The 24,801-nt window shown below is 33.2% G+C and overlaps 5 protein-coding genes and 1 long non-coding RNA gene across 6 annotated transcripts; all 6 read left to right on the top strand.

Annotated features, from left to right (window-relative positions):
• Positions 1 to 2,581: 2,581 nt before the first annotated feature.
• LOC107925930 (transcription factor bHLH48) lies at positions 2,582 to 7,479 on the top strand. Its single transcript, XM_016856687.2, is given in 8 exon segments — positions 2,582 to 3,490; positions 3,575 to 3,703; positions 3,786 to 3,851; positions 5,159 to 5,227; positions 5,745 to 5,816; positions 6,420 to 6,484; positions 6,486 to 6,580; positions 7,071 to 7,479. Coding segments are annotated over 8 exon segments (1,020 nt in total). The 5' UTR covers positions 2,582 to 3,004; the 3' UTR covers positions 7,109 to 7,479.
• A 2,737-nt stretch (positions 7,480 to 10,216) lies between these two features.
• Positions 10,217 to 10,589, top strand: LOC107925960 (uncharacterized). The gene has a single exon (XM_016856731.2). It carries the CDS (start codon positions 10,275 to 10,277, stop codon positions 10,587 to 10,589), a length of 315 nt encoding a protein of 104 aa, XP_016712220.1. The 5' UTR covers positions 10,217 to 10,274.
• Positions 10,590 to 13,323: 2,734 nt separating this feature from the next.
• Positions 13,324 to 13,970, top strand: LOC107925961 (uncharacterized). The gene has a single exon (XM_016856732.2). It carries the CDS (start codon positions 13,466 to 13,468, stop codon positions 13,778 to 13,780), a length of 315 nt encoding a protein of 104 aa, XP_016712221.1. The 5' UTR covers positions 13,324 to 13,465; the 3' UTR covers positions 13,781 to 13,970.
• A 1,199-nt stretch (positions 13,971 to 15,169) lies between these two features.
• On the top strand, positions 15,170 to 17,433 carry LOC107925820 (putative disease resistance protein RGA3). The gene is made up of 3 exons (XM_041104476.1): positions 15,170 to 15,359; positions 16,770 to 17,277; positions 17,421 to 17,433. Exons 1-3 carry the CDS (start codon positions 15,170 to 15,172, stop codon positions 17,431 to 17,433), a joined length of 711 nt encoding a protein of 236 aa, XP_040960410.1.
• Positions 17,434 to 17,609: 176 nt separating this feature from the next.
• Positions 17,610 to 18,926, top strand: LOC121223532 (uncharacterized). Its single transcript, XR_005920845.1, has 2 exons — positions 17,610 to 18,780; positions 18,886 to 18,926. It is a non-coding gene; the product is annotated as an uncharacterized lncRNA (long non-coding RNA).
• Positions 18,927 to 22,429: 3,503 nt separating this feature from the next.
• On the top strand, positions 22,430 to 23,486 carry LOC107925818 (putative disease resistance RPP13-like protein 1). The gene is made up of 3 exons (XM_016856538.1): positions 22,430 to 22,526; positions 22,575 to 23,048; positions 23,218 to 23,486. Exons 1-3 carry the CDS (start codon positions 22,430 to 22,432, stop codon positions 23,484 to 23,486), a joined length of 840 nt encoding a protein of 279 aa, XP_016712027.1.
• The last annotated feature ends 1,315 nt before the right edge of the window (positions 23,487 to 24,801 follow it).

Here is a 24,801-nt window from a genome sequence, read left to right as displayed (position 1 = left end):
TACATTTAATATAATGTTTTTTCTTGTTTTAAAAGATAATATATTTGATTATATTATTTTATTAATATTAGTGTTACTAAATGTTATATTTATCGAACCGATTAGATTAAGAATCGGTCATATATTAGTCTAAGCAAAAAAGTTGAATTGGTTAAATCGTAAATCATTCTGAATTAGGATAAAAATTGGTTGAGCCAAACGGTTGAACATCAATTGCATTGTAAACGGATGGCTTGATTGATTTGACCACTAATTTAGTTTTAAAAACCATGACATTAATTTAGAGACTATTATTTTTATTTTGGGTTTCTGTGCAATGGCGAAATTAGAAAACTTTTTTAGAAAGCCGAAATTAAATTATAATTTTTACGATAGTAAAAATATAATTTTACTATTTTAATAATCTATATCTTTAAATGAAATTTTTATATTTTTAAGAGAGCCAATGTTGAATTTCATTTTAAGGGGCGGGGCCCCTACCAACCCTCTAATTTTGCCCCTATTTTAGTGGCGAATAATAGTGTTGTTGAAATCAAACTAGATTGGTCGGATTAAAGACCAATCGATATACCGGTTTGTAAAAAAATTTAATCGATTTTTAAGCAAACTGTTTGAAACTAATAAAATAAATTAAGACAAAAATCGATGATTGTAGCGATCTATCAATTTTTAATTTTTTTAATTTTTATTAAAATTTACATATTTAACTGTTTTTAAATACATATTTAAATTAAAACTTACTGGTTTGAACCGTTAAATCACCAATATTTATTTTTTAAACATGGGTGGATGGATTGTTGATAAGTGAATGTAAAAGGATAAATTGTTTTGAAATTATATAATTGATTTTTTACGTAAATTGCATTAATATATATTTTTAATTTTGTTCATTAAACTTTTAATTTTAGTATTTATTTAATGTTTAATTAAACATGAATAAATATATTAGCATTTGCTTTTATGGATCTAACTACCTTTAAAATTACATATTAATGCATTTTATTTTAGTGAATATATAAAATTGATACATTGTTGATATACATATAATATGTATAAAACATACATACTATATATAAACATTGCCATGCATGTCATCACTGAATGATGATCATCTTTAAAATTTTAATTCTATGTTTTAGAAATTAAGAAAAATAAATATTAAAGCACTAAAATTTTAAAGCCAAATAAAAGTTATATAAATATATATGTATATTTATGTAACAATGAGTTTTTTTTAAGTGTAACAGTAAGTTAAACTTATAAAATGTTGTATTTAATTATGTTAATTTTAATAACTAAAAGTATTATAGAGGTTTTTGTATAGACTTGTTCGTGGGTTAGGTTGCCCGTTCAGGTTCGAAGGCTCGTTCAAATTTTGAGAAGATTTGGACAAAAATATTAGGCTTGAAAAATGAGTAGAGCAACAAAAAAAGTATTATTTAAAATATGGGTTGGACTCGGGCTTGAATATTCAGGGCCCCCAAGTCTGACCCGCCCTATTTTTAAGTTTATAATACTTCATATTATGTTATTTAGAACACATTAAACAATAAATCTATACTAAATATGTAAAACTGATCTAATATAAACATTAAAATAATATTAAAATGACTATATAAAAATTTTTAAAAAGTAAAAAATGTATAAATTTATTAAATATTAAAATAATATAATATAAATATTTTAAAAAATTTAAAAAATAATATGGGCGGATCTAAAATGGGTTTGGATTAGTTTGTTGCAAAAATGAGCGATTTTGACAAAACTTTAGACCCATGTTTTGGGTGGGGCCGAGCTTGGACAAACGTAAAGTATATTAATATCATGCTTAGACCCGACCCGAACCCAACCCAACTCGGCCCATGAGCACCTCTACCATTGTATTAGGAGTTAAATTACATTTTATCTCTTTTTTTTAAAAGGCAAATTAGCCCCTGTATGTTAGATCGAAGAGCAAACTGATTAAAAATAGATAAAATTTTTAATAGAAAGGACCGATCTACTCTTTGGTCTAATATCCAATGACTAAATTACCCATTTAAGTAAAAAAAGAGAGGCAAAATGCAATCTAACCCCTAATTATGCTAAACGTATTATGCTACCATATTTGCACCCATACCTATTATGCTAAACGTACGAGTTCGAATTTCGCCATTACGCATCTGTGCAAACAATCTTGGCTCCTTTTGTTGCGATTCTTCGAAAAGATAAACGACTAGTCATGAAATTTGTTCTATTTTTATGAGTAAGGATTGAACTCCCGACTACATAGTTAAGAAATGCGGCGAGCAACCACCACATCACACATATGATTAATATGTATATATATTTTAGTATGTTATTATTTGAATAGTACGATTCAATGAGTCAAGCCTGATTCGAGCTTAAATTTATATAAATAAAATATTTTATATTTAAATAATTTTTGACGCATTAATAATTTACATATATAACGTTCAAAATACTAATATATATTTGTTGTTATTATTTCATATCATACCATAATTATTTATCATAAAATTAAGTCGAACCGTTCCTTATGTTATCATAAAATTAAATCGAACCGTACCCAATAAAACTTTCTTTCACTCTCAACGAACTGTACAGTTGGGGCAGTACAATTTTAACAATTTAGTTCGAGACTGAGAGTCCCACTTTCGTCTTTCTCTTTCAATCCTCTCTAAAATTAGAAATAAAAACAAATTTATTTATTTGAAAAAAAAATCCCTGTTTATTATTAAACCAGACAAACCCAGCTACGTTGCTTTCTTTCTACTTCAAATGGCTGTGAAATTAATATCTCTCAATAACAATTAACAAGTTTTCTATTAGCTTGAGCTGACCGCCATTGAAGAACTAAATCAAAGCTTGTAAAAAAAATATTTGAAGTTGTTAAGAGTTGAAATTGGGGTGAATTAAAGGTGTGGGTGTTTTTTATTTTAAAAGAATTGAATTGGGTTTTTTTCAGAATTTGGATTTTGGGTTTGTTCTTCGTTTTTCTGCTATGGAGTCAAACGCGGGGACATTGGAGACCAGATCTAATAAAACGGCGTTGGAAAGGGAGGAAGTAGCGGCACTTGAATCGCTACAATTTACAGACGAAATCCACTGTTTGATGTCGGCTCCGGCGACCGACAATGCCAGTTCCTTCACGGCTTTGCTTGAACTCCCTGCTCCCCAAGCTGTTCAGCTTATTCACTCTCCGGATTCGGCTAACCTCATTGCCGCTCCAGCTCCGAACGTTGAAGATTTCAAAGGCGGGTTTCATTTTCCTTCTAATGGTGGGCTAATTGAACGAGCAGCCAGGTTCTCCGTGTTCGCCGGCGAAGGTAATAACAAGAGCGACTCGCCTGAAGCGACGTCGAACATTTCAAGTGCAAATCTCCAGAAGGCAGTCAAGAGTGAACCGGCTGAGACCGACTCGTCTCAGCCGTTAATTTCCGATCCAACGGTGGAGAACCGGGGTATCAAGAGAAAAGACCGAGAAAAGGTGAAATTTTTTATATTGGGTTTCTGGGTGTTTCAATTTCGATCCAATTAGCTGATAAATTTGTTTTTTTTTCGAGCTTTTTAGGTGAAAGGGCAGACGAAGAAAAGCAAAACAACGGTGAAAGAGAGCTCCGACGACACCGAGAAGCTGCCTTACGTTCACGTTAGAGCTCGCCGGGGACAAGCAACGGATAGCCATAGCTTAGCTGAGAGAGTAATTTCCTAATTTTCCATAATGATTCCTTAATTAATCTGCTTATTTGTTTTAATTAAGCTAATATAATCTTTGTTTTTAGGCAAGGAGAGAGAAGATTAATGCACGTATGAAGCTCCTACAGGAGTTGGTACCAGGATGCAATAAGGTCAGTTCAATTTGGATTATTTAGTTCATTAATGATTAATGATTTGATTATGATTATGATTGTGTGATTAAATTAAGAATATTTGTCTAAATGGGTACCACAAAAAAGTAGGATTAGTGGATTACATCTTTTGATTATATTTCTTTAGTAACGGTTTTTGTACTTCGTCACCTTTTTGCACAGAAAAGAGAGTTACTTTTTGCTATGGGCACGGCTCTTTGATAATTTTAATGTTCTAGACCTTTCTTCCTTTGTTGGGTGAGTTTGTTAGGAGTCCCTTTTGAGGTTAACATCGTCTTTTTCATTTAGAAACCGAGATAGTAGTTGCTGTTTTAGTGAAGGTAGTAAATGAAAAGAAGCTAATCTAATCTTTTGAATTGATGTTTTGGATGTTGAATACATCGGTGGAAAGGATGTTTGTTGCTAAAATGACGATTCTAGCCTTCGACGATAAAGGGAGAGAATTTTTTTATTCATGTGGAATGCTAGCTGGACATTTATCATCAAGTGCCCCTATGGACTTTGTCTAGTGGCTTGTTACATTAAATGTCTTTTTGGGGTCCCCACTTTTCATTGATGTAGAATAGTTGCTAACTTCTCTTACAAGTTCGGCATCCATACTCTTATGGGATAGCAAGAAAAAGGATCACAAAAGAAAATGCCTTTTCTGTATGCCAAATGCTTGCCTAACTACATGGGGACATGATGTGATGGTGCATGAGAAATTAGTTTAATTGTTCAAAACATAATCTTCGTTTATGTTTTCTTAATTGTTCACAAGATGTTTTCAACAAATGGGTGTAAGTCATTTTCTTGAAGATGTGACCACAAATTCAGTGTAAATTAGATGACCTATAATTTGAATGGATTTGAGATGCCTAACTGTTGAAAATGAACGAATGGTTGATATTAATGAATTTTTATTCGTTGATACACTTAGTCTTCCATTGTGAGATTGGAAATCTTTTGCTTCTGGTTAGCTTTATGTTTTTGTTTCGTGGAAACAATCTGGAACTTATTTTATGATGATACTACTTATACGCAGCCAAGTTAAACTTATATCACCATCATGAAAGTTTTTAACTTTTCGAACAACCAGATTCTAGGTGGATGCCCTTATAGTGACATGTTACCAATATATTTTATAACTTACCACTATCAAGAGCTTTGGTAACTATGCTTTTGTGTTCAATTAGGCTCTAGAAGTTTACTGCTCTGGAAAGCCTCGTAGTTTTCTTTGTAGGATCATATGAATTCAATTATATTGAAGCCTTTTTATGATCTTAAAAAAATACCATGTGCTGCAGATTTCGGGCACAGCGTTAGTTTTGGATGAAATCATCAACCATGTGCAGTCCCTACAACGTCAAGTGGAGGTGAGGATTGTGCATCTTGAGCATCACTTTAGTTTTTCTCATGTACCGTTCGGTTTGAACTTGTTAAAAGAAATCATGAATTCTTGATATGTTCTGAAGCATTGCAAGTGGGCTAATAAGTGTAGTGAAAGCCACTTGATGCCCCCCTATTGCTACCCAAAATCTTTGGTAATTTTTTTATCATATAGTTTTTAAAATTTGTAGCGTCTATTTGTTCCAAAATCACTTTCAAATGACTATAGATGTGAATTTGGCCTGAGATTAATTGTCTTAAATATTTGCCAAGACAAATTTCTAGTCCACCTTGCTATGATTTGTCTTTGGTTCTTCTTATGAACTTCCTTTACTGGATAAGTGGAAGCATTTGCATGGCCTCTGAACCGTAACTGGAAAAATTTGCTAAATTAAGAAAAGATCACAGTAGATTGGCATGTTTCTTTTTATGTTTTATGCTGCAGTTTAGATGCATTTCCATCCCCTTGGTCTTATTCTGGTTTTCATGTTTCTTTGGTTGCAGTTCTTATCAATGAGACTCGCTGCAGTGAACCCAAGAGTTGATTTCAACTTTGATAGTGTATTCACGGCAGAAGTAAGTATAAGGCACCTTTTTTCGTATCTGTTGAGCCTATAGTTCAGAATTGAAAGCTCTTTTCGTGATTCTCCCAGTTCACACGACAAAAATAGCTCTGCAAAGCTATGTTGCTCTAGCTCTTCATTTTACATGAAATACCTGTGTCTGACACATTCGGGTATAAGTATAGAGATATAATCCTTCAAAGACCCTCCAAATACATGGAAAACCTTATCTGTGTCAGGCGCATAACTGAGTCCAACACTCACACTCGAGTCTAACTTAGCTGCAAAGCATTTAGCCTTTGCAAAAGCACTTATATGGTGGAAATTTCTTGTAAAATTCTCTTTCATTCTGGATTTCTTGTTTATGAACTTGGTATATAGATGGTTAAAGCCTAAACGGGTTTACACTTTAGTCCATGGCTTCTTCCAGGGGGTTCCTCCTCAGTATCTTAAAGAACTACTCATTAAACTGTATGATAAAAGGAAGTCTGTCAGTTGACTGTATAACAGGTTATGTTGTGTATAAGCATCTATAGGATGTCGTATTTTCGGGTTGTCTGTTGAGTTTCTCTTCTTAAAGGCACTAACATGTTTGATCATCTTTCGTTATGTGTAGAGTGGATTTTTTATGGACAGTAACTTTTCTGGCATGGTTATGCCTATGATGTGGCCCGAGATTCAACTTTCAGCAACCTGTTTGGGGGAGAGAAGAAGTCTGCAATAATTACTTAACTCCGGAGAACTTGCTTTTAAGCTATGATTCCTCTGCAAACTCAGGTAATTTTCTCGATACCCTTAATGAGTCAACCTGACTTGTTGATAAGTTTATTTTGGTAAAAGTAGTAAAGTACCATGGAAGCTTTTGTTCTAGGAGCCGAATTGCATTTTGCTCCCTCAACTCAAAAAATGGGCAGATTAGCCCTTGTATGTTAAATCAAAGTGCAAACTGGTCCTTCTGTCATCCATTTTTACAGTTAAAAATTGATTCCAGTACGTCAGAATGACTTACACGTGGCTTGTCATGTATCACTCACTGTCTAATTATTCCGTCAGTCATGTCAGGTTTTAACAATACAAATGGATGGAATTTTTAACAGAAATGACTTATATTCTTTTTGAACTAGCATACAATTACTAATTTGTCCATTCTTGAGGGGGCAAAATGCAATCTGACTCCTAATACAAGGGCTTCTATGATACTTTTACCGTTTATTTCATGCCATGTACACTGAAAACAATGCTAACTCTATATCCCAATTTTGTACAGTGTCGTTGCACTCAAATCAATTGAAAATGGAGCTATGAAGTCCGAAAGAAGCTCAAAATGGTTAGATTTATCCAAAAAAAAAAAAAGTTCTAATGATAGCTAGTATTGTATATATATTATATATATATCAGAAATTAGCAGGGAAGTAGAGGAGAGGCCTCACCATATATATATATCTTTTGGTTTCCATGTGTTCTATTTAGCCGACTTCAGATGGAAACCTTCGATTTCTAAGGACTGGAGACATGAAATCTCAGTATGCTGTTATTATATATATATGTTATATACTAACTCGGAGTCATTCAATCAAAATACTCGGTTTGAGGTTGATTGATTCATATTGTAAAATCATAGAACAAACTATGATGATTCAAACTATTATATGAAGTCTTGGCTTCTTTTGTTTCTATTATTTGTTGTCATCTTTAATTAGTCTCTTGTTTTCTTTTTATCCTTTGGATGTTGCTGTGTTTTTGCAATGTTGTGAACTGATTTTAATTTAGTGTCCATTTGAATCAGTTCGGGTTCGGATTAGTCGGATTATTTTCTTTAAGAGCCTTAAAAGAGTAACATTTCAAGATTCAGGGTTCGAGTTTTGGATATTGCATCTCTCCTAATTTGCAAGCATGCAATGGTACAAAAAAAAAACTCGAAGTTTTAAAATCATTTGTATTCCCACGTCATAAAGAATAGAGAATTTTCGTATTTAACTAGTCTGATTTAAACACGATTTTATTTGTACGAAGATAATTTAAACCCAATATACTTAAATTTTTTAAGTCTAATCACTTTAAGTTTGAAATATTTTAAGCATCAAAGTTGAATTTTTCAAATTCAAAACAATTTAAACTTAAAATGACCTGATTATGAGATAATCAAATTTAAAATTGACGTGAATTAAAATAACCCAAAAATTTAAAATCCGAATTAACAATTAAATCTAAACATAGTCATTTAGATATCCAAGTTTCAGCAACAATATCACAACTCCTCATCGTAATTTTGTCTAGAAGGTTTAAATAAAAATATTAAATCCTTTTGTTTTATGTTGCTAAGTTATTTTATCAACAAATCACACGAGGAAGAAAATTACAATGCCTATCTCTATTAACAATCAAAAAGAAAAATACTTTTTAGCGTATTTCAATCCACATTTTCTTGATTGTTGTAATGATAATGATATCTATTGAACTAAGGGTCCCTTTAGATGGCCATTTACCTCTAGTACGGTGCGTTTAGCTTTCTTTTTATCTCACGCAATAATATCTAATCTCACCGTTGCCATTATTTTTACACTAACTGCAAATAAACGTACTATCCATCCAAATTGGCCCTAAGACTTACTCAACAAACTTGAAAATTATAAAGAATAGAGAATTATATAATTTTGTTAGCATCTATAGTCCCAAATCTCTTGTACTGGTTTTGAGCTAATAAGGAAAAAAATCAAAACAAAAAGAAAATATAATAAGGTTAATATATTATATGATACTTGAGTTTAGTTTTAATGTTTAATTTGGTGTATGAGTTTAACTTCAATATTTAAATTGATACTTATTAATATTATACCCTTATTCCTAGAGAACAACCCCTCCGATACACTCCTCATCATGACATCATAAAGGTCCTACTTACCATTTTAAAACATCATTTTGGGAACACTTTGACTTAATAATTGTGTGAACTCTCATATCTAATTCCAACTATCATGTACTATTTGAAATGATTGAAAGTACGTCCAATTGCCACCCTACCTATGCCTATAGTGGCGGACCATTTGGCCATTTGCCTCTAACCCACTAATAAGAACTTGAGACTGCAGCTAAGGGTATAAAAGCCCACAGTTTTGGCAGAAAATGAGACGATTCTCTCTCCTTCCATTCTCTTCTACTCTCTCCTAAGACATCCCCTTTTTCAACCTTATCTCTCGATCTTAACTTCATTGCCTTTGCCCACCAACTTCGTTGGCTCTCATATTGCTTTGAGCGAGGTAAATCACCTGTCCTCACCTTCTCCCCCGCCCTGTTTGATCCCTACATCAACCGTATTTGAGTTTTTTTTTGTCACAATTAAGCACTTGAGTTTGGTTTCAATATTTAAATTGAAAATTGAGTTTTTTTTTGTCCCAATTAAGTACATATGCTTTTCATTAAAGAACATGTGTCAAATATTCATTAGCTCACATGATGTTGTTTGGTTTGGATACTAAATTGAATTTTAAAATCAAACTCAGGCATCGAATTGAGAAAAAAAACTCACGTACCAAATTGAATATTAAAGTCAAACTCAAGAGTCAAATGATGTATTAATCCAACATAATCCATTAAAAATTTATATAAAAAAATAATAGGGTGTTAAGAAATGTATATATACATATATATGTTTATTATAAATGAATGCTTATTAGAATAAGAATTTCAATCTACGATTTTGGAGTATCTTATTATTACAACTTTGCTGTGCATTAAAATTAGAATTATATATATAATTTTTCCTTCTTATTTTTATAAATATAAAATATAAAAAATATTTTTATCAAATCTAAAATTATTTCAAACTGTTCATCCTATTTTCAATAAAGAATACATATTTATTTTTTATCGCTAAATTATTTAAAAGTTTTTATTTAAGTTATTATACTGTTGAAATCTTTCTTATATGTCATTCTCTGTTCGCACTGCATGCACCAATCGAAAATTCTCATTCCTCTTTTCTTCTAAAATTCAGTTTTTTTTTCATGACATATATATTTGAACATCAGAATCCGCGAATCAAAATTTAAATAATTTTTTTCTCCAATTTCCGATACTAACTATCAAACAACTTGGATATAAAATATGTTTTTCTACTCATCGATGGGTACTGATGCATCATATCTATCGTAGAATCGTTGTTTGAAGCTCGCTAGTCTTACTTTAAAGAAAACTTAACAACCCATTAACTTAAATTAAAACTTTTGAATAGTTTAATAACTATTTTATAACTTTTTAAAATTAATTGATCAAAATGAAAACTTGCTAATAGTTTAGTGACTTCGAGTGTAGTTAACTCTTATTTATTTTGTTTAATCCCAGCTTTGAACGATGTCGTATTAAGTGATTTCTCACTATCAGGAATCTAATAACTAACCAAATAAAACCCCCCAAAGAATCCCCAAATTCACCCTTGATCTTTCAAGGCTAAGCCACCACCACCACTACCACGATGGCCTTGACCACCATGCTCCGCCGCCGACTCTTCTCCCGGGCTTTCTCCTCCCACGACGGTCCAAGCCGGTGGACGACGCCCGGTCACCAGGAACGACCCAATGGTTACCTCTTCAACAGGACCCCACCACCTCCAGGCCAATCCCGTAAATGGGAAGATTGGGAGTTGCCTTGCTACGTCACGAGCTTCCTCACCATCGTCATCCTCGGTGTTGGTCTCAACGCCAAGCCCGATCTCACTATCGAGACTTGGGCACATCAAAAAGCCCTTGAAAAACTCGCCGCCGAGTCGTCGTCATCTTCTTCTGACTGAGATGTTTTGAAGCAAATTTCGACCGGGATCTGGGGTACGGATCTCTGCGAACGCTTTTGATTTCAATGTGTAGTTCGAATAAAAAGACGGGTTCTTTTTTTTTTTTAACGCTTGTAGTTGTTGAAATTTTATGGGTTTTTAATTTTACGTTTTCGATGATGATGATGAAGTCGTTGGCTTATTTGGGATCGTTGTCTAATATTTACTTATCGAGTTTCAATGGATGTTCAAAAGATTTTGAAAATAAATTAGGTTTATTGATCCTGTATTGATATGCCATTGCCCTAAAATTATCCTTATAAATATGGAATTTCATAGAAAAATGGTACAGTAGTTAGTTTAGAGCTTAACTTTCTGGTCCTTTTGGATAGTTTCTAAGAAAATTTTAGTTCTTTGCTGTTTATAAAATGTGCTGTCTAAACAAAAATTGGGTTTTTTTTTTGTAACGGGTGAAGGATCTGTAGTTAAATTTTTGTGGCTTTTTTTTGTTGGATTTACGCATTCGATGATGAAGAAATCATTGGCTTGTTTCTGATCATAATCTAATGTTCAGAAGAATTTGAAAATAAGTTGGGTTTATTTGCAATGTATTGATATGCTAGTGCCTTAATGCTATCTTTACAAAAATGGAATATCTTAGAAGAATTGTCTGTAGTTAATTTAGTGTTTAACTTGCTGGTCCTTTCGGTAGGTTCTATTTTCTGTTGATAAATGTATTGTTCAAAGGGCTTGTAGTTGTTGAAATTTTATGTGTTTTTAATTGGATTTATGCTTTCAATGACGATAATGAATTCATTAGCTTGTTTCTGTTCATAATCTGATATTTACTTATCAAGTTTCGATGGATGTTCAGAAGAATTTGAAAATAAGTTGGGTTTATTTGCAATTCGTTGATATGCTAGTGCCCTAAAGCTATCCCTATAAATATGGAATATCTTAGAAGAATTGTGTTGTAGTTAGTTTTGTGCTTAACTTGCTGGTCCTTTTGGTAGGTTGTATTTTCTGTTGATAAATGTGTTGTTCAAAGGGTTTGTAGTTGTTGAAATTTTATGGGTTTTTTAATTGGATTTATGCTTTCGATGACGATGATGAAGTCATTAGCTTGTTTCTATTCATAACTTATCGAGTTTCAATGGCTGTTCAGAAGAATTTGGGAATAAATTGGGTTTATTGATATGCTTATGCCCTAATGCTATCATTACAGACATGGAATATCTTAAAAAAACTGTACTCTAGCTAGTTTACTCTTGTGCTTAACTTGTTGGTGCTTTCAATAGGTTTGAAGAAAATATCAGTTCTTTAGTAAATTAAGAACCCACATTTGACTAGAGGTAGTATCATGGAGTAAATGAATATGGCATATCCGTAAAGGTTCCGAATGTTAGAAGTTACGCAAGGATAGTATTAGGGAAAGACGGGTTATCAGTTGACCCCTTACGGCTGTTGGGATGGGATCTCTTTGTAGGTATTATTACTATTTAGTTTATTGAGGCAGTATGTAAGTTGTATTCTACTTGTTTTTTATCAATGAAAAGGAGGAGAAAAAAAGGAATGATTTATGTTATTGTTATATGTGAAGGGCCATACATTAGTGTTGAGCATTTAGTAGTTAGTATAATCAAGGATTATTGACCGATAGGATTGTGATAGCTTCGATTCTTCGGTTTTTTGAGTACTCGTATCCATCCTATATGTGGCATGGGAATAAGAATATGATCCTTTAAATAAATGGAAATCTCAGAATTTTGAACATACTTGTGTTTCACACGAATGGTACGGAGGAAAAGACTATTTTACTTGATAGAATTGTGATTGAGAATTTAGGAGTAGGGGAATATGTTACTGAGGATTTTCCATCCTCGTATTCTTGTTCAGATATAGGTTCAATCGATGAAATGAAAACGATCATCTCCTCATTCCGCACTACCACCTACTTTCTTCCTTGTTACCCCATCCCTTTGTTGGTTTGAGGATATCTATCGGACCAAACATGTTATTGGTTTTCAGTTTAAGTGATTCTATCGGTTAGGTTATGCTCTAACACCATGGTGCAAAGGCCGTGGTGTACTCCCTTGGCAGGTCCACTTAAATGATATTGTATATTAAAGCTTTCTTTGAACAGAAGGCTAACTATTTGAGTGCCACTTAAATGAGATTGATTCTTTAAACTTGATCTATATACTGTTTGAGTGCCAATCTGCACATGAAGTTTTGACAGTGTTTGCGATGCTTTCTTAAAGATTATGAATTTAAAGCAGAATAAATGATTTTGTTATGGAAGACAGAAAAAGAAGGTAAACCATGAAGTAAAGATATTGGAGCACAATATTTTCAAATATATAGTAAAGTAAAATTTCATAATGCGTGACATAGCTCCATTAGTTGCAGGAGAAATACGTTCCAAATTGGAGAGTAATAAGCGCTCAAATCGTACTCAACATCCTTCTTATATTGTCAAGAAGCATTTGATCATGTAAATTCTTTACATTTACATACTTTTTTACCTTCGAGTGGGTATACTATTTATTATTAAATGGATTAATTTCATCGATATTGAATATAGTTAATATTTATTATTTAAAAAATGACATAAAAATATTATTTATTTATAATTCAAAATATTTCAGGATAATAAATTTTTTAAAAAATATAGCTATGTAAATCTGTTGAATTTTGATTTTATCATATTTTGAATATTTCATATAATAAATAGACTAATTTGGTTTTTGGCTTAGGCCAAACTCTAAACGATGTCGTGTAGAGAGCATTTCTCACTGTCAGGAAGCTAAGTAAGTAACTAACCCAATAAAATCCCTAAAACGAGTCCCCCAAATTTATCCTTGATCTTTCAAGGCTAGGCCTCCACCACCGCCACGATGGCTTTGACCAACATGCTCCGCCGCCGACTTTTCTCCCGGTCCTTCTCCTCCCACGACGGTCCAAGCCGGTGGACGACGCCCGGTCACCAAGAACGGCCCAATGGTTACCTCTTCAATAGGACACCACCACCACCAGGTCAATCCCGTAAATGGGAAGATTGGGAGTTGCCTTGCTACGTCACGAGCTTCCTCACCATCGTTATCCTCGGTGTCGGTCTCAACGCCAAGCCCGATCTCACTATCGAGACTTGGGCACATCAAAAAGCCCTTGAAAAACTCGCCGCCGAGGAGTCGTCATCTTCTTCTGACTGAGATGTTGTGAAACAAACTTCAATCTGGATCTGTAGGGGGTACGGATCTTTGTGAACGCTTTTGGTTTTCTGTTGATAAAATGTGTAGTTCGAATAAAAAGATGGATTCCTTTTTTTTTTTTCAACAGTTGAAGGGCTTGTAGCTGTTGAAATTTTATGGGTTTTTTAAATTTGATTTACCTTTTCGATGATGATGATGATGATGATGAAGTCGTTTGGCTTATTTGGGATCGTAATCTAATATTTACTTATCAAGTTTCAATGGATTTTCAAAAGAATTTGAAAATAAATTAGGTTTATCGGCACTAAAGTTATCCTTATAAATATGGAATATCTTAGAAAAATTGTGTAGTAGCTAGTTTAGTGCTTAACTTTCTGGTCCTTTTGAGTAGGTTCTAAGAAAATTTCAGTTCTTTGCTGTCGACAAAATTTGCAATTTAAACAAAAATTGGGTTCTTTTTGGAACGGTTGAAGGGTTTGTTGTTGTTAAAATTTGATGGGTTTTTTTAGTTGGATTTACTTTCGATGATGATGAAGTCATTAGCTTGTTTCTGATCATAATCTAATGATCAGAGGAATTAGAAAATAAGTTGGGTTTATTTGCAATGTATTGATATGCCAGTGCCCTAATTCTATCTCTATAAATATGGAATATCTTAGAAGAATTGTGCTGTAGCTAGTTTAGTGGTTAACTTGCTGGTCCTTTCAGTAGGTTCTATTTTCTGTTGATAAATGTGTTGTTCAAAGGTTTTTTTAATTGAATTTACGCTTTCTGTGATGATGATGAAGTCATTGGCTTGTTTGGGATCACAATCTGATATTTACTTATCGAGTTTCAATGGATGTTCAGAAGAATTTGGGAATAAATTGGGTGTATTGACCCTGTATTGATATGCCAATGCCCTAATGCTATCCTTATAGAAATGGAATATCTTAGAAAAACTATGTTTTAGCTAGTTTTGTGCTTAACTTGATGGTCCTTTCAAATATGTTTGAAGAAAATATCAGTTCTTGAGGAGGTTCTTAGGAAATTAATAACCCACATTTGACTAGAGGTAGTAATAGGAGTAAATGAATATGGATAATCCATAAAGGTTCCGAATTGTAGATATTATAGAAGGATAGTATTAGGGAAAGACGGGTTATCAGTTTATTGAGGCAATTTGTAAGTTGTGTTCTCTATGGTTTTTATCAATGATGCTAAAAAAAAGGAATGATTTATGTAATTGTTACATGTGAAGGCCGTGCATTAGTATTGAGCATTTAATAGTCAGTATCAAGGTTGCAATTCAGGTGTTGGATGAAGAATTATTAATTGATAGTGTTGAAGGACTCTTTTGGGAGAAGTCTCCGAAGTGTCGTTTGATGGGCATCCGGTTGGCCCCTAACAATGGTTAGGTATTGTGCTCATGCGGGGGGTTTTGTCTTTCGCTTCTGCAGAGAGCTTCGAGCGGTTTATGAAGTGGGAGCATTTAACCAATCAAGGAAATGTGAGGATTTGCTTTTGTTGGGGTTTGAAGTCATACCTTATATAAGGTTATGGGTTCAAATCCCATCAAAAGTAAATCCTCACATGAAATGTGAGTTAGGTGCTCATTTTGTGAGCCCCTAGAGGTTCTCCACTGAGGGGGAGACAAAATCCCGACATGGGGATAATACCAGACCATTTTTGGGAACTAGCCAGTTGTTCAGCAGATGATCTTTTGAAAACGTCTCTTGAAGGAGTCTACCATCTCAACAGATGAGTTGTGATTAAGGCTTTAAGATCTTGGATGTTCTATTTAGCGTCGATTCTTTTTCTAAATACTTGTATCCGAACCATGTGTGGCGTGGGAATAAGAATATGATCATCTAAATAAATAGAAAATGTTAAACATACTTGTCTTGTCTTGTTCACCTAGTTTATTAATAAAAGGTATAGTCATTGTTTTTTCAATTTTTATTTCTATGTATTAAATAAATTGTTTAATCATAAAGTCCTAAGAGTAATATGATTAGATGTGTTTAAACGGATAACCGAATCGAATTAGTATTAATTGAATTAATTGGACTTTGTAATTCTTTAATTGAATCGAAATATTTTCAAAAAAAATTAACCAAACCGAAATATTTTGATTAATTCAGTCAATTAATTGAATTAACCAAAATTTATATGTTTTTATTTTTTATTAAAATAAGTATAAAACATATAAAAAATGATAATGTTCATTTGATTGAGTTAATCGAATTAAAACTACATATCATTTGTATTGTCAATTATTAAGTTCGTTTAATTCGATTAATTACCTAATTTTGAATCGAATTAATCGATAATTGAACTTTCAAAAATCATTAACCGACTTTCAACTGAATTAGATCGATTAATCGATTGATTAATCGAATTAAATTGGTTCGATCAATTAATTCAATTTTAACCGAAATTTGATCACCCTTAAATATGATTATTCTTAAATGTCTTTTATCACAAAACCATGTCAAACCACCACTTATTGGCTATTGCGACTTGGGTAATAGTGATGCATCACTAGATGTCACTCACAGTTTGTAGCATTAGAATTTTTTCAATGTTACTGTCAACGTTACAGGATCCTATAGAGTCAAACATTTTGATTGGGACGATCAGATTGTAATGGAAGTTAGGATTATATTTAAAATGTGACGAAAATTAAATTGATTATAGAAATGTTATAATAAATAATTTAATTTGACAATGTTAAAACAAAACATTATATAAGTACATGCTTGATGCACATGTCTATAGAAGACTCATTTAAACTAGTGTGAAGAGTGTGTTCCACACATTTTAATTTATGCATAATCGAATTTATTAAATATTGTATTCAATAAAAAAAATTCAGTTAAGGGGTTAAATTAAGATTTAAAATTATATTAATAACTCTGGAGATAATCAAGTTTAAAAAATGTATCTTAATTTTCCTTCAAGAGTTTTACGACAATTAGAACTTGTTTTTGAGAAACCTTAATTCTAGCTTTTGTTTTCACCACTCTTCAAATTGTTTCGTCTCTTGTGGATCCACTCAAAGCTTTTCATTTGGCTGTACTATCGGATGATGATTGTTTATCCATATTTACACCACATGCATTCAAAGTAAGAAATTTTGATGGACATCTCCAGTTTAAAGAAATCGGGGAGGAAACTGTTAGAAGGTGCAATGGCTTACCTTTGGCTGCAAAAGCCATTGGAAGCTTGCTACGCACAGTTAAATATCATGGAGAATGGGAAAGGATATATGAGAGTGAGATATGGAACTTACCAGAAGAGCAGTGTGGCATAATTCCAGCATTGCGATTAAGCTACCATCATCTTCCGTCATACTTGAAACGATGTTTTGCATATTGCTCCATACTTCCTAAAGATTATGAATTTGAGGAAGAAGAAATTATCTTGTTATGGAGAGCAGAAGGTCTCCTGCAACAAAAAGCTATGCCTCAAATTAAAGATCTCGGAAATCAATATTTTCAAGATCTAGTGTCCAGGTCATTTTTTCAGATATCCAGTAAAGATAAGTCCCGATTCGTAATGCATTACCTTATCAATGATTTAGCTCAACTAGTTGCACGACAAGTATGCTCAAATCGCATTCGGCATTCTTCTTATATTATCAGCATGTTTGACACAGTGAAGAAGTTTGAAGCATTTGATCAAGCAAATTCGTTACCTACTTTTCTACCCTTGTTTTTTACAAGTTATTATCTAGAGATCTATTTAACTAATGTTGTCTTGGTTGATTTGTTGCCAAGACTTTGCTACCTAAGGGTGCTCTCTTTGAGTGGATACAATATTGTTGAGTTGCCTGACGTTTTTGAAAATTTAAAGCATCTTCGTTACTTGAATTTTTCTTACTCCAAAATCTAATGTTTACCTGATTCTCTGTGCACACTTCATCATTTGGAAACTTTATCATTAAAACAGTGTTCCAAGCTTCAAAAGTTGCCCTCGAAGATGGAAAAGCTTGTTAGCTTGCAATATCTTGATATCAAAGGTGCAAACTTAATAGAAAGGATGCCTTTCGGAATTGGTAAGCTAACCAACCTTCAGAGGTTATCTGATTATGTTATAGGGGAAGGTGATGGACATCGTATTAAAGAATTGATATATTTGTCAAACCTCGGAGGTGATTTCCGTCTTTCTGGATTGGAGTATGTTAATGGTCAAGATGCAGGGGAAGCCAAGTTAAATGAGAAGAATGGGATTGATCGATCGGTATTGCATTGGAGTAAAAAGCTTGAGAAGGATTCAAAGGAATAAAGAAGATGAAGAATGGGTGTTGGGCTCTCTTTGTCCTCCAAAAAAGCTTGAGCAACTTGTCATTCAGAATTACGGTGGTTCAAAGTTCTCTACTGTTAGTACAAATTTCCGGTGAGGAAAATCTCGAACACACGAACGAAATTCGAACAGAAAAAGAAGAAATAGGACAAGGATTCAAGGTGTGGAAGTGTTCAGCTGATATGTCCTTCCCAGAAGAGGGTTTCCCTATGAATCTCACATCACTTGAAATCTCAAATGGACCCAAAATGTATACATCACTTGTTGCATGGGGATTAAATAGACTCACCTCTACTCAAGAGCTCAATATCGGCGGTGAGGGATGCTCACGTGTGGTGTCATTCCAGAAGAAGGGATAGGAAGAATGCTGCCTCCTTCTCTCACATCTATCTGCATTGAAAATTTTGAGAATTTGGAATTCATGTGCTCCAAGGGCTTTCAACACCTCACTTCGCTTCACGAATTGGAAATAAGTAATTTTCCAAAACTCACATCTCTTCCAGAAAAAGATATGCTTCTCTCACTTGAGCAGCTACATATTTTCAATTGCCCGTTGCTAGAAGAAGGGTGCAGTAGGGGTAAAGGTCGACAGTGGTCCAAGATTGCCCACATCCCTTATGTCCGTTTTCAGTATAAAACAGTCATCCCAAGGGAATTAGATTGAAAGTAAAGCAGCAAAACCTGGCACTGATTTCTCCACACTTAAACCACAGGTGTGAAACCATTTTAAACACATTTTTAGTTCCATATATGTGATTGTCCTCAGAATAACAAGATAATAGCAATCAGTCTTATATAATTTGTATTCAATTTTTCAGGCATTGAAAATTAAATTGGCAAAAATGGTTGATGAATTCAACTAGCCTTCCTTTAGCTTATTTGATTTGATGTTCAGCAAATTGAATGTTCAGTTTTCATCTGCATGTTCTGATTTCTAAGCTTCCTTGGTGTACATGTTTGCTTAGCTCTCAGAATACGGGTTGGCACAGACTAATTTTGGAATGGACTTGGCATATGCCGTATAGTCGATCCTTCTTTGAAGACAATGTGTTCAATTGCAATTGTTATAACCTTTGTACATGGGAATGGGATTTTAGTTGAAAATATTTGACATTCCATTGTAATATTGACCAATGGTATTTCAAAAGAATAAGTCTTTACTTGATAGTTTCACGATCTTTGTGGATAGATTCCTGTTATTGTGTAAGGATACGAGTCGTCGCCACTGTCTATTATTGATCCTGTCAGGATAAGGAGGGATGCACTACGCAGTACGGCATGTAGTTAAAGAGCTAGATTTAAGCATTAACACAAGAGAGTTCACTGACCTGCAATTTGGGGTTTTCTCACTTGTAAAACACTGATGACATTGAGATTATACTTCTTTTGAACTTGCAGCCTCAGTGTTCCCACAAACTATAGTCTGCTGATCTCAAAGTTGGCCATCCTAGTTCTTGGAAATTCTCAGATGATACATCCGTTTGAAAGCTACTTTCGAGCTGCATTAATTCACTTGATGAGGAATTGCTTTTTTGATCATGTGGATTGAACGACATTAATGAACTCAGTGTCTAAGTGACTGATTGAAAACTTCATTTAACCATTTTGGTTACTGCTTCATATCAATATAATCAAGTATTTTGCATTCAAAAGAAAGTATGTTGTTTTTCATTTTCTTACACAACTGCTGTGATCATGGATGGATGCATCATCAAAATTTCAGAGCATCCCTTATTTTGTCATGCTCAGACCACATGTATGAAACCCTTTAAAAGATAGACAAAGATGGTGGTTCACTGATATTTGGTTTTTGTAAGACAGATAATATTGTAAATGTGATATATTATTTGGTCATTTTGGTAAGACAGGGAATCTGAAGCTTGAAAGCTAAATGTGTCACAGTGGGCTTTCTATCACACTTTATATGGATTTCCCCTGCTTTGAAAGGCTTCAACAGTGATGTTATCAAATGTTTATGAGATGGAGAATATGTTCTTTGGTACTCCCTTCTTGTGTTGGACTATATTTTGATATTAATGGAAATAATTATCTTGATGCCATTGGCATGGAGCTCAACGTTCATTTACTTGGAAATCGGGACAATGGACAAAAGCTATGACAAAATTCAAAAACAAAGGTACCCGTTAGTAAAGATATAGATGTACTGGTCGGGTTTAAGTATGATATTAAACTATTTTATGTTTTTTAAAATTCGACTCAGCCCAAAATTTGGGCTTAAAATGTTGCTCAAACTTGTCTATATTTATAAAAGATTAATCCAAACCCATTTTAGCCTTATCTATAGTATTTTTAATTTCTTTTAAAAATATTTATATTATGTTATTTTAATATTTAATAATTTTATATATTTTTTATTTATTGAAATTTTTTATATAATACCATGTATGTAAGAGTATAATCAACGATTTGACAGCAAAAGTAATAAGAAATTCAATATAGAATATTATTTCTAGTGCAACAGGATATGATTGATTATCTAATATTTCAAAATTTAATATTGGTTCATTAGAACCGTATAAATTGAGATGCAAAACTCCTATTAGTAAAAAAACAGAACCCTCTGCAAAGTACAAAATAAATTTTGTAATTGAGTATAGACGTTTCTCCCCCCTCATGGATAGAAGTAGATAAATGAGAATTAATTCAAACTCCCACATGATAAAAAAAAGTAAAAGGTCTCAAGAATAAATGATCCTATTTGACCACTATACATTGTTAGCATCAAGAAACAAAATAATCATGAATCTCGAGTAATTGACTAAATCGCCAAAGTTGTTAAAGTGGTAATAAATCCTATCAGTTAAATGGGTCTATAGAAAGTTCAACTATTCCTGATCTTCAGTAAAAATAATAATGCATCCAATAGTAAATCCATTCATTTTAGAATTACAGACACTTTAACCCATTTTGGTCAAATAAAAGAAAGACATAATAATTTATTCGACTTTTTAACTTAAAAAAATCATTTTAATTCTCTATTTAGATTTTTATTTTTTAGCCCTTAAATTTGTAATTTTTTTAATTTTTTTCTAACTTTATTAACGTTACATATATGTGGATATTATATTATTACTTAATTAATTTTTTTAAATTTTTAAAAAATATTTTTAAAAATTAAAATTTATTGTTAAAAATATAAAAAAATAAAATTTTAAAATTAATTAGATGTTGGTGTGTTTTCTAAATGACAATTCACATATATGTCAAGTCTATTTTGAAATAATTTAATAAAAAATAAATTTAAGAGTTAAAATTATTTTTTTATGCAAATTAGGAAGGATCATTATGCCTAAAAGAAAAGCTATACATATAACTGCAGGGACAAAAAAAATGGGAGGGTGCAATAATTTCATGGACTGGTACCTCTTTAATTTCCAGTTTCATTGTCTTTTCCCATCAACAACCATTTGGGAGGGTGCAATAATTTCATGGACTGGGACCTCTTTAATTTCCACAACCACTTGGGAGGGTGCAATAATTTCATGGACTGGGACCTCTTTAATTTCCACTTTCATTGTCTTTTCCCAGCAATTGGGGTCCATCTTTATCATAATCCAATGCCTGCCAAGTGATAGTCTGAATTGTTGGATGCTTAAAAAATATTGTGCCAACTTCTTCAACTTTCACTAATTACACAGAATCCATCTTTCTTTCTATTTTGGTCCTTGGGTTTCCATTTTCGCTTTGTTCAGTTCTCTCTTCATCTTCTTTCTTATAATTCTGTTAGTTCAAATCTCCGGTGAGAAAAATATCAAACATACGAATGGAACTTGAACAAAAAAATAGAATAAAGTTCCAAGGCGTGTATCAAATCACTATCTTTAAGGTTATATTCGCCACCACCAATCTTCGGTGTGCAAATGAGTTCCAAGCAAATTAATCTCGAGGATACAATTAAGCCAATGACTATTTGCATTTTGTATTGCCGAAAATAGTTCACTACGCACTGAGCAATGTATAACAAAAACTCAATTTCTACAAAAAATTTCTGCAGTAATATTTTATAGAATAATCTAATAATATTAGAAAATGAAGTAAGGAAAGAAAGAATATTAGAATTTGTTGGTGTGTTTTCCAAAGAAAATCTTATTCTTATTTATAGAAATTTTCATGTCTCTTCGTAGAAATATCTTTCACCAATAGTTGTCTTTCTGAAAAATAATGCCTTTAAACTAAACACATAATTATTCATTTAATATTATAACTATTCAAATAATATTATTTGAATAGTTATAATTTTTTCAAAAAATCAAAAAATAAAATCTTTTAATTAATTATACCCGCTCATTTATAGTTATTGAAACATTATAAATATTTGAAAATGTTCCAACAAATTCCACCATGTCTGTCATTGGAAAGGCTGCTGTGTTTCTAGAGCTCTTGGAGGGCAAGTTGCTCGACTCTGCACTCAACTTTGTTGGTGATCATAAGCAACTCCGTCGGTAGCTCAAACAGTGGGAGTCCATATTGCCCGATATCCAAGCAGTTTTGGACGATGTAGAGGAGAAGCAGATCAAGAACAATGGAGTGAAAAAATGGTTGGAGGATCTCCAGGACTTGGCTTACGATATTGATGACATCTTGGACAAGTTTGCTTATGAAGAGTTACGTCTCAAGCATCGAAAGACTCAAGCGCAAGCTAGCACTAGCAAGGTACAGAAACTCATTCCTACCTGCTATATTGGTACTAGTTTCACTCTCACTTTTTTTCCGTTTAAGAATTTCATGATTCCCAAGGTCAAAGAGATCACTGCTAGACTGAATAATTTAACTACTCGAATGAGTAGTTTGGGGTTGAGTGAGATCTTATCTCAAGCTCCAACCTCCAAGGGAAAGCAACCCAAGCTGCAACCAACTTCTGTATTGGATGAAGTTATGGAGTATGTTGGTAGACACAAGGAGAAGACAGAAATGATTGCGTTGCTCAAAGGTGATAACTCCAATGGATTTTGGAAAAGAGGCAATTTTACAGTCCATCACTTCTGAGTCATGTGATTACATTAACTTGGATTTACTTCAAGTTAAGTTGAAGGAGAAATTGTTTGGGAAAAGATTTTTGCTTGTATTAGATAACATTTGGAACGAGAATTATTATGATTGGACCATCTTACTGTCTCCGTTTGGAGCAGGGACCAATATCATTGTAACCACTCATCTTCAAACTGTTTCATCTATTATGGATCCATTCAAAGCTCATTTGGATCAACTATTGAACAAAGATTGTTTATCTATATTTACACAACATGCATTAAAAGTAAGAAATTTCGATGGATATCTCCGGTTTAAAGAATTTGGAGAGAAAATTGTTAGAAGGTGCAAAGGCTTACCTTTGGCTGCAAAAGCCATTGGAAGCTTGCTACGTATTGTTAAATTGCATCAAGAATGGATAAACAATTGAAGATAAAATTGTTAGAAGGTGCAATGGCTTACATTTGGCTGCAAAAGCCATCAGAAGCTTACTACGTACGGCTAAAGATCATGGAGAATGGGAAAGAATATATGTGAGTGAGATATGAGACTTACCAGAAGAATTGTGTGGCATAATTCCAGCTTTGCGTTTAAGCTACCATCACATTCCTTCACATTTGAAATGATGCTTTGGATATCACTCCATACTTCCTAAAGGTTATGAATTTGAGGAAGAATAAATATCTTGTTATGGAGAGCAAGTTTCTTGCAACAAAAAGCTATGCCTCAAATTAAAAATCTTGGAAATCAATATTTTCAGGATTTAGTATTGAGGTCATTTTTTTTATATCTAGTAAAGATAAGTCCCGATTCGTAATGCATGACCTTGTTAATAATTTTGCTCAAGTAGTTGCAGGAGATACATGCTTCAAATTGGAAGGTGATGAGCAATAGAAGTTTGTTGAAAGCTGGACTGCAAAGCAACATGAAACCAACAGCATGGTTGGCCATCGAGCTCAGTAGCATTGCTTAGTGTGCAAGGATGAAATTGGACCGAATGAAGTAATCTGATTTAGTCATTTTGTTGTCATGTAATTTTGCTTAGTTCAGTTTTAACTAGCTTCCAAAGTCAGTAGGATTAAGTTTGTGATTGGATTTTGATGTAAAAGTTGGTATGTCAGCTTATCTTTGTATTTGACTTAAGCTTGTATTAGTTTAGTTTAAGTGGGAGCAGTTATATCATTAGGTAACTGTCAACTATGTTAAATTGTAACTCCAATATATATGTTTTTAAATTTTGAATAAACACAACAAGTTGTTCAGTTACAAATTTTGCTGTGCATTCAAGTTTCATTTGCTGTTTTGTTTTGCTATTCTTTTTGCTTCGATCTTCATCGTTCCTATTTTGGAAATTTGTTCTATGCTGCTGCCATTGTTCCAAAAAATGGTATCATGAGCCCGAATATTTGAGGGGCCTTTGCATTCTGTTGTGTTCAAACCAAAACCATAAGCAAAGCTTAAAATTAGGAAAGGTCGAAGCATTTAAACTCAGTCTAGCAAAATGAGTTCACTCCACCACCACCACCAGTGTTCACTGGAGAAAATTATCACATTTGGATAGTCAAAATGAAGACTTACCTCCAGGCACACGATCTCTAGAGTGTAATCGAGAATGATGCTGAACCACTTCTATTGGGAGCCAATCCCACCATTGCTCAAATGAGGCAGCATGCTGAGGAGCGAGCCAATAAGCATAAGGCTATGGCCTGTCTGCAAAATGGAGTGTCTAATGTGATATTCACTCA

Source organism: Gossypium hirsutum, chromosome D11, assembly GCF_007990345.1.
Source record: "Gossypium hirsutum isolate 1008001.06 chromosome D11, Gossypium_hirsutum_v2.1, whole genome shotgun sequence".
Taxonomy (NCBI): domain Eukaryota; kingdom Viridiplantae; phylum Streptophyta; class Magnoliopsida; order Malvales; family Malvaceae; genus Gossypium; species Gossypium hirsutum.
The sequence above is the reverse complement of the archived record's forward strand: the minus strand, read 5'-3'. Positions and strand labels throughout refer to the sequence as shown.

Coding starts and splice junctions, on each gene's coding strand:
- LOC107925820 (XM_041104476.1), top strand. CDS start 15,170: ATGGTTAGGTATTGTGCTCATGCGGGGGGTTTTGTCTTTCGCTTCTGC. Junction 15,360..16,769: donor AGTAAATCCTCACATGAAAT/GTGAGTTAGGTG, acceptor CCTTAATTCTAG/CTTTTGTTTTCACCACTCTT.
- LOC107925818 (XM_016856538.1), top strand. CDS start 22,430: ATGTCTGTCATTGGAAAGGCTGCTGTGTTTCTAGAGCTCTTGGAGGGC. Junction 22,527..22,574: donor TGGTGATCATAAGCAACTCC/GTCGGTAGCTCA, acceptor ATATCCAAGCAG/TTTTGGACGATGTAGAGGAG. Junction 23,049..23,217: donor CAATGGATTTTGGAAAAGAG/GCAATTTTACAG, acceptor CGTTTGGAGCAG/GGACCAATATCATTGTAACC.
- LOC107925960 (XM_016856731.2), top strand. CDS start 10,275: ATGGCCTTGACCACCATGCTCCGCCGCCGACTCTTCTCCCGGGCTTTC.
- LOC107925961 (XM_016856732.2), top strand. CDS start 13,466: ATGGCTTTGACCAACATGCTCCGCCGCCGACTTTTCTCCCGGTCCTTC.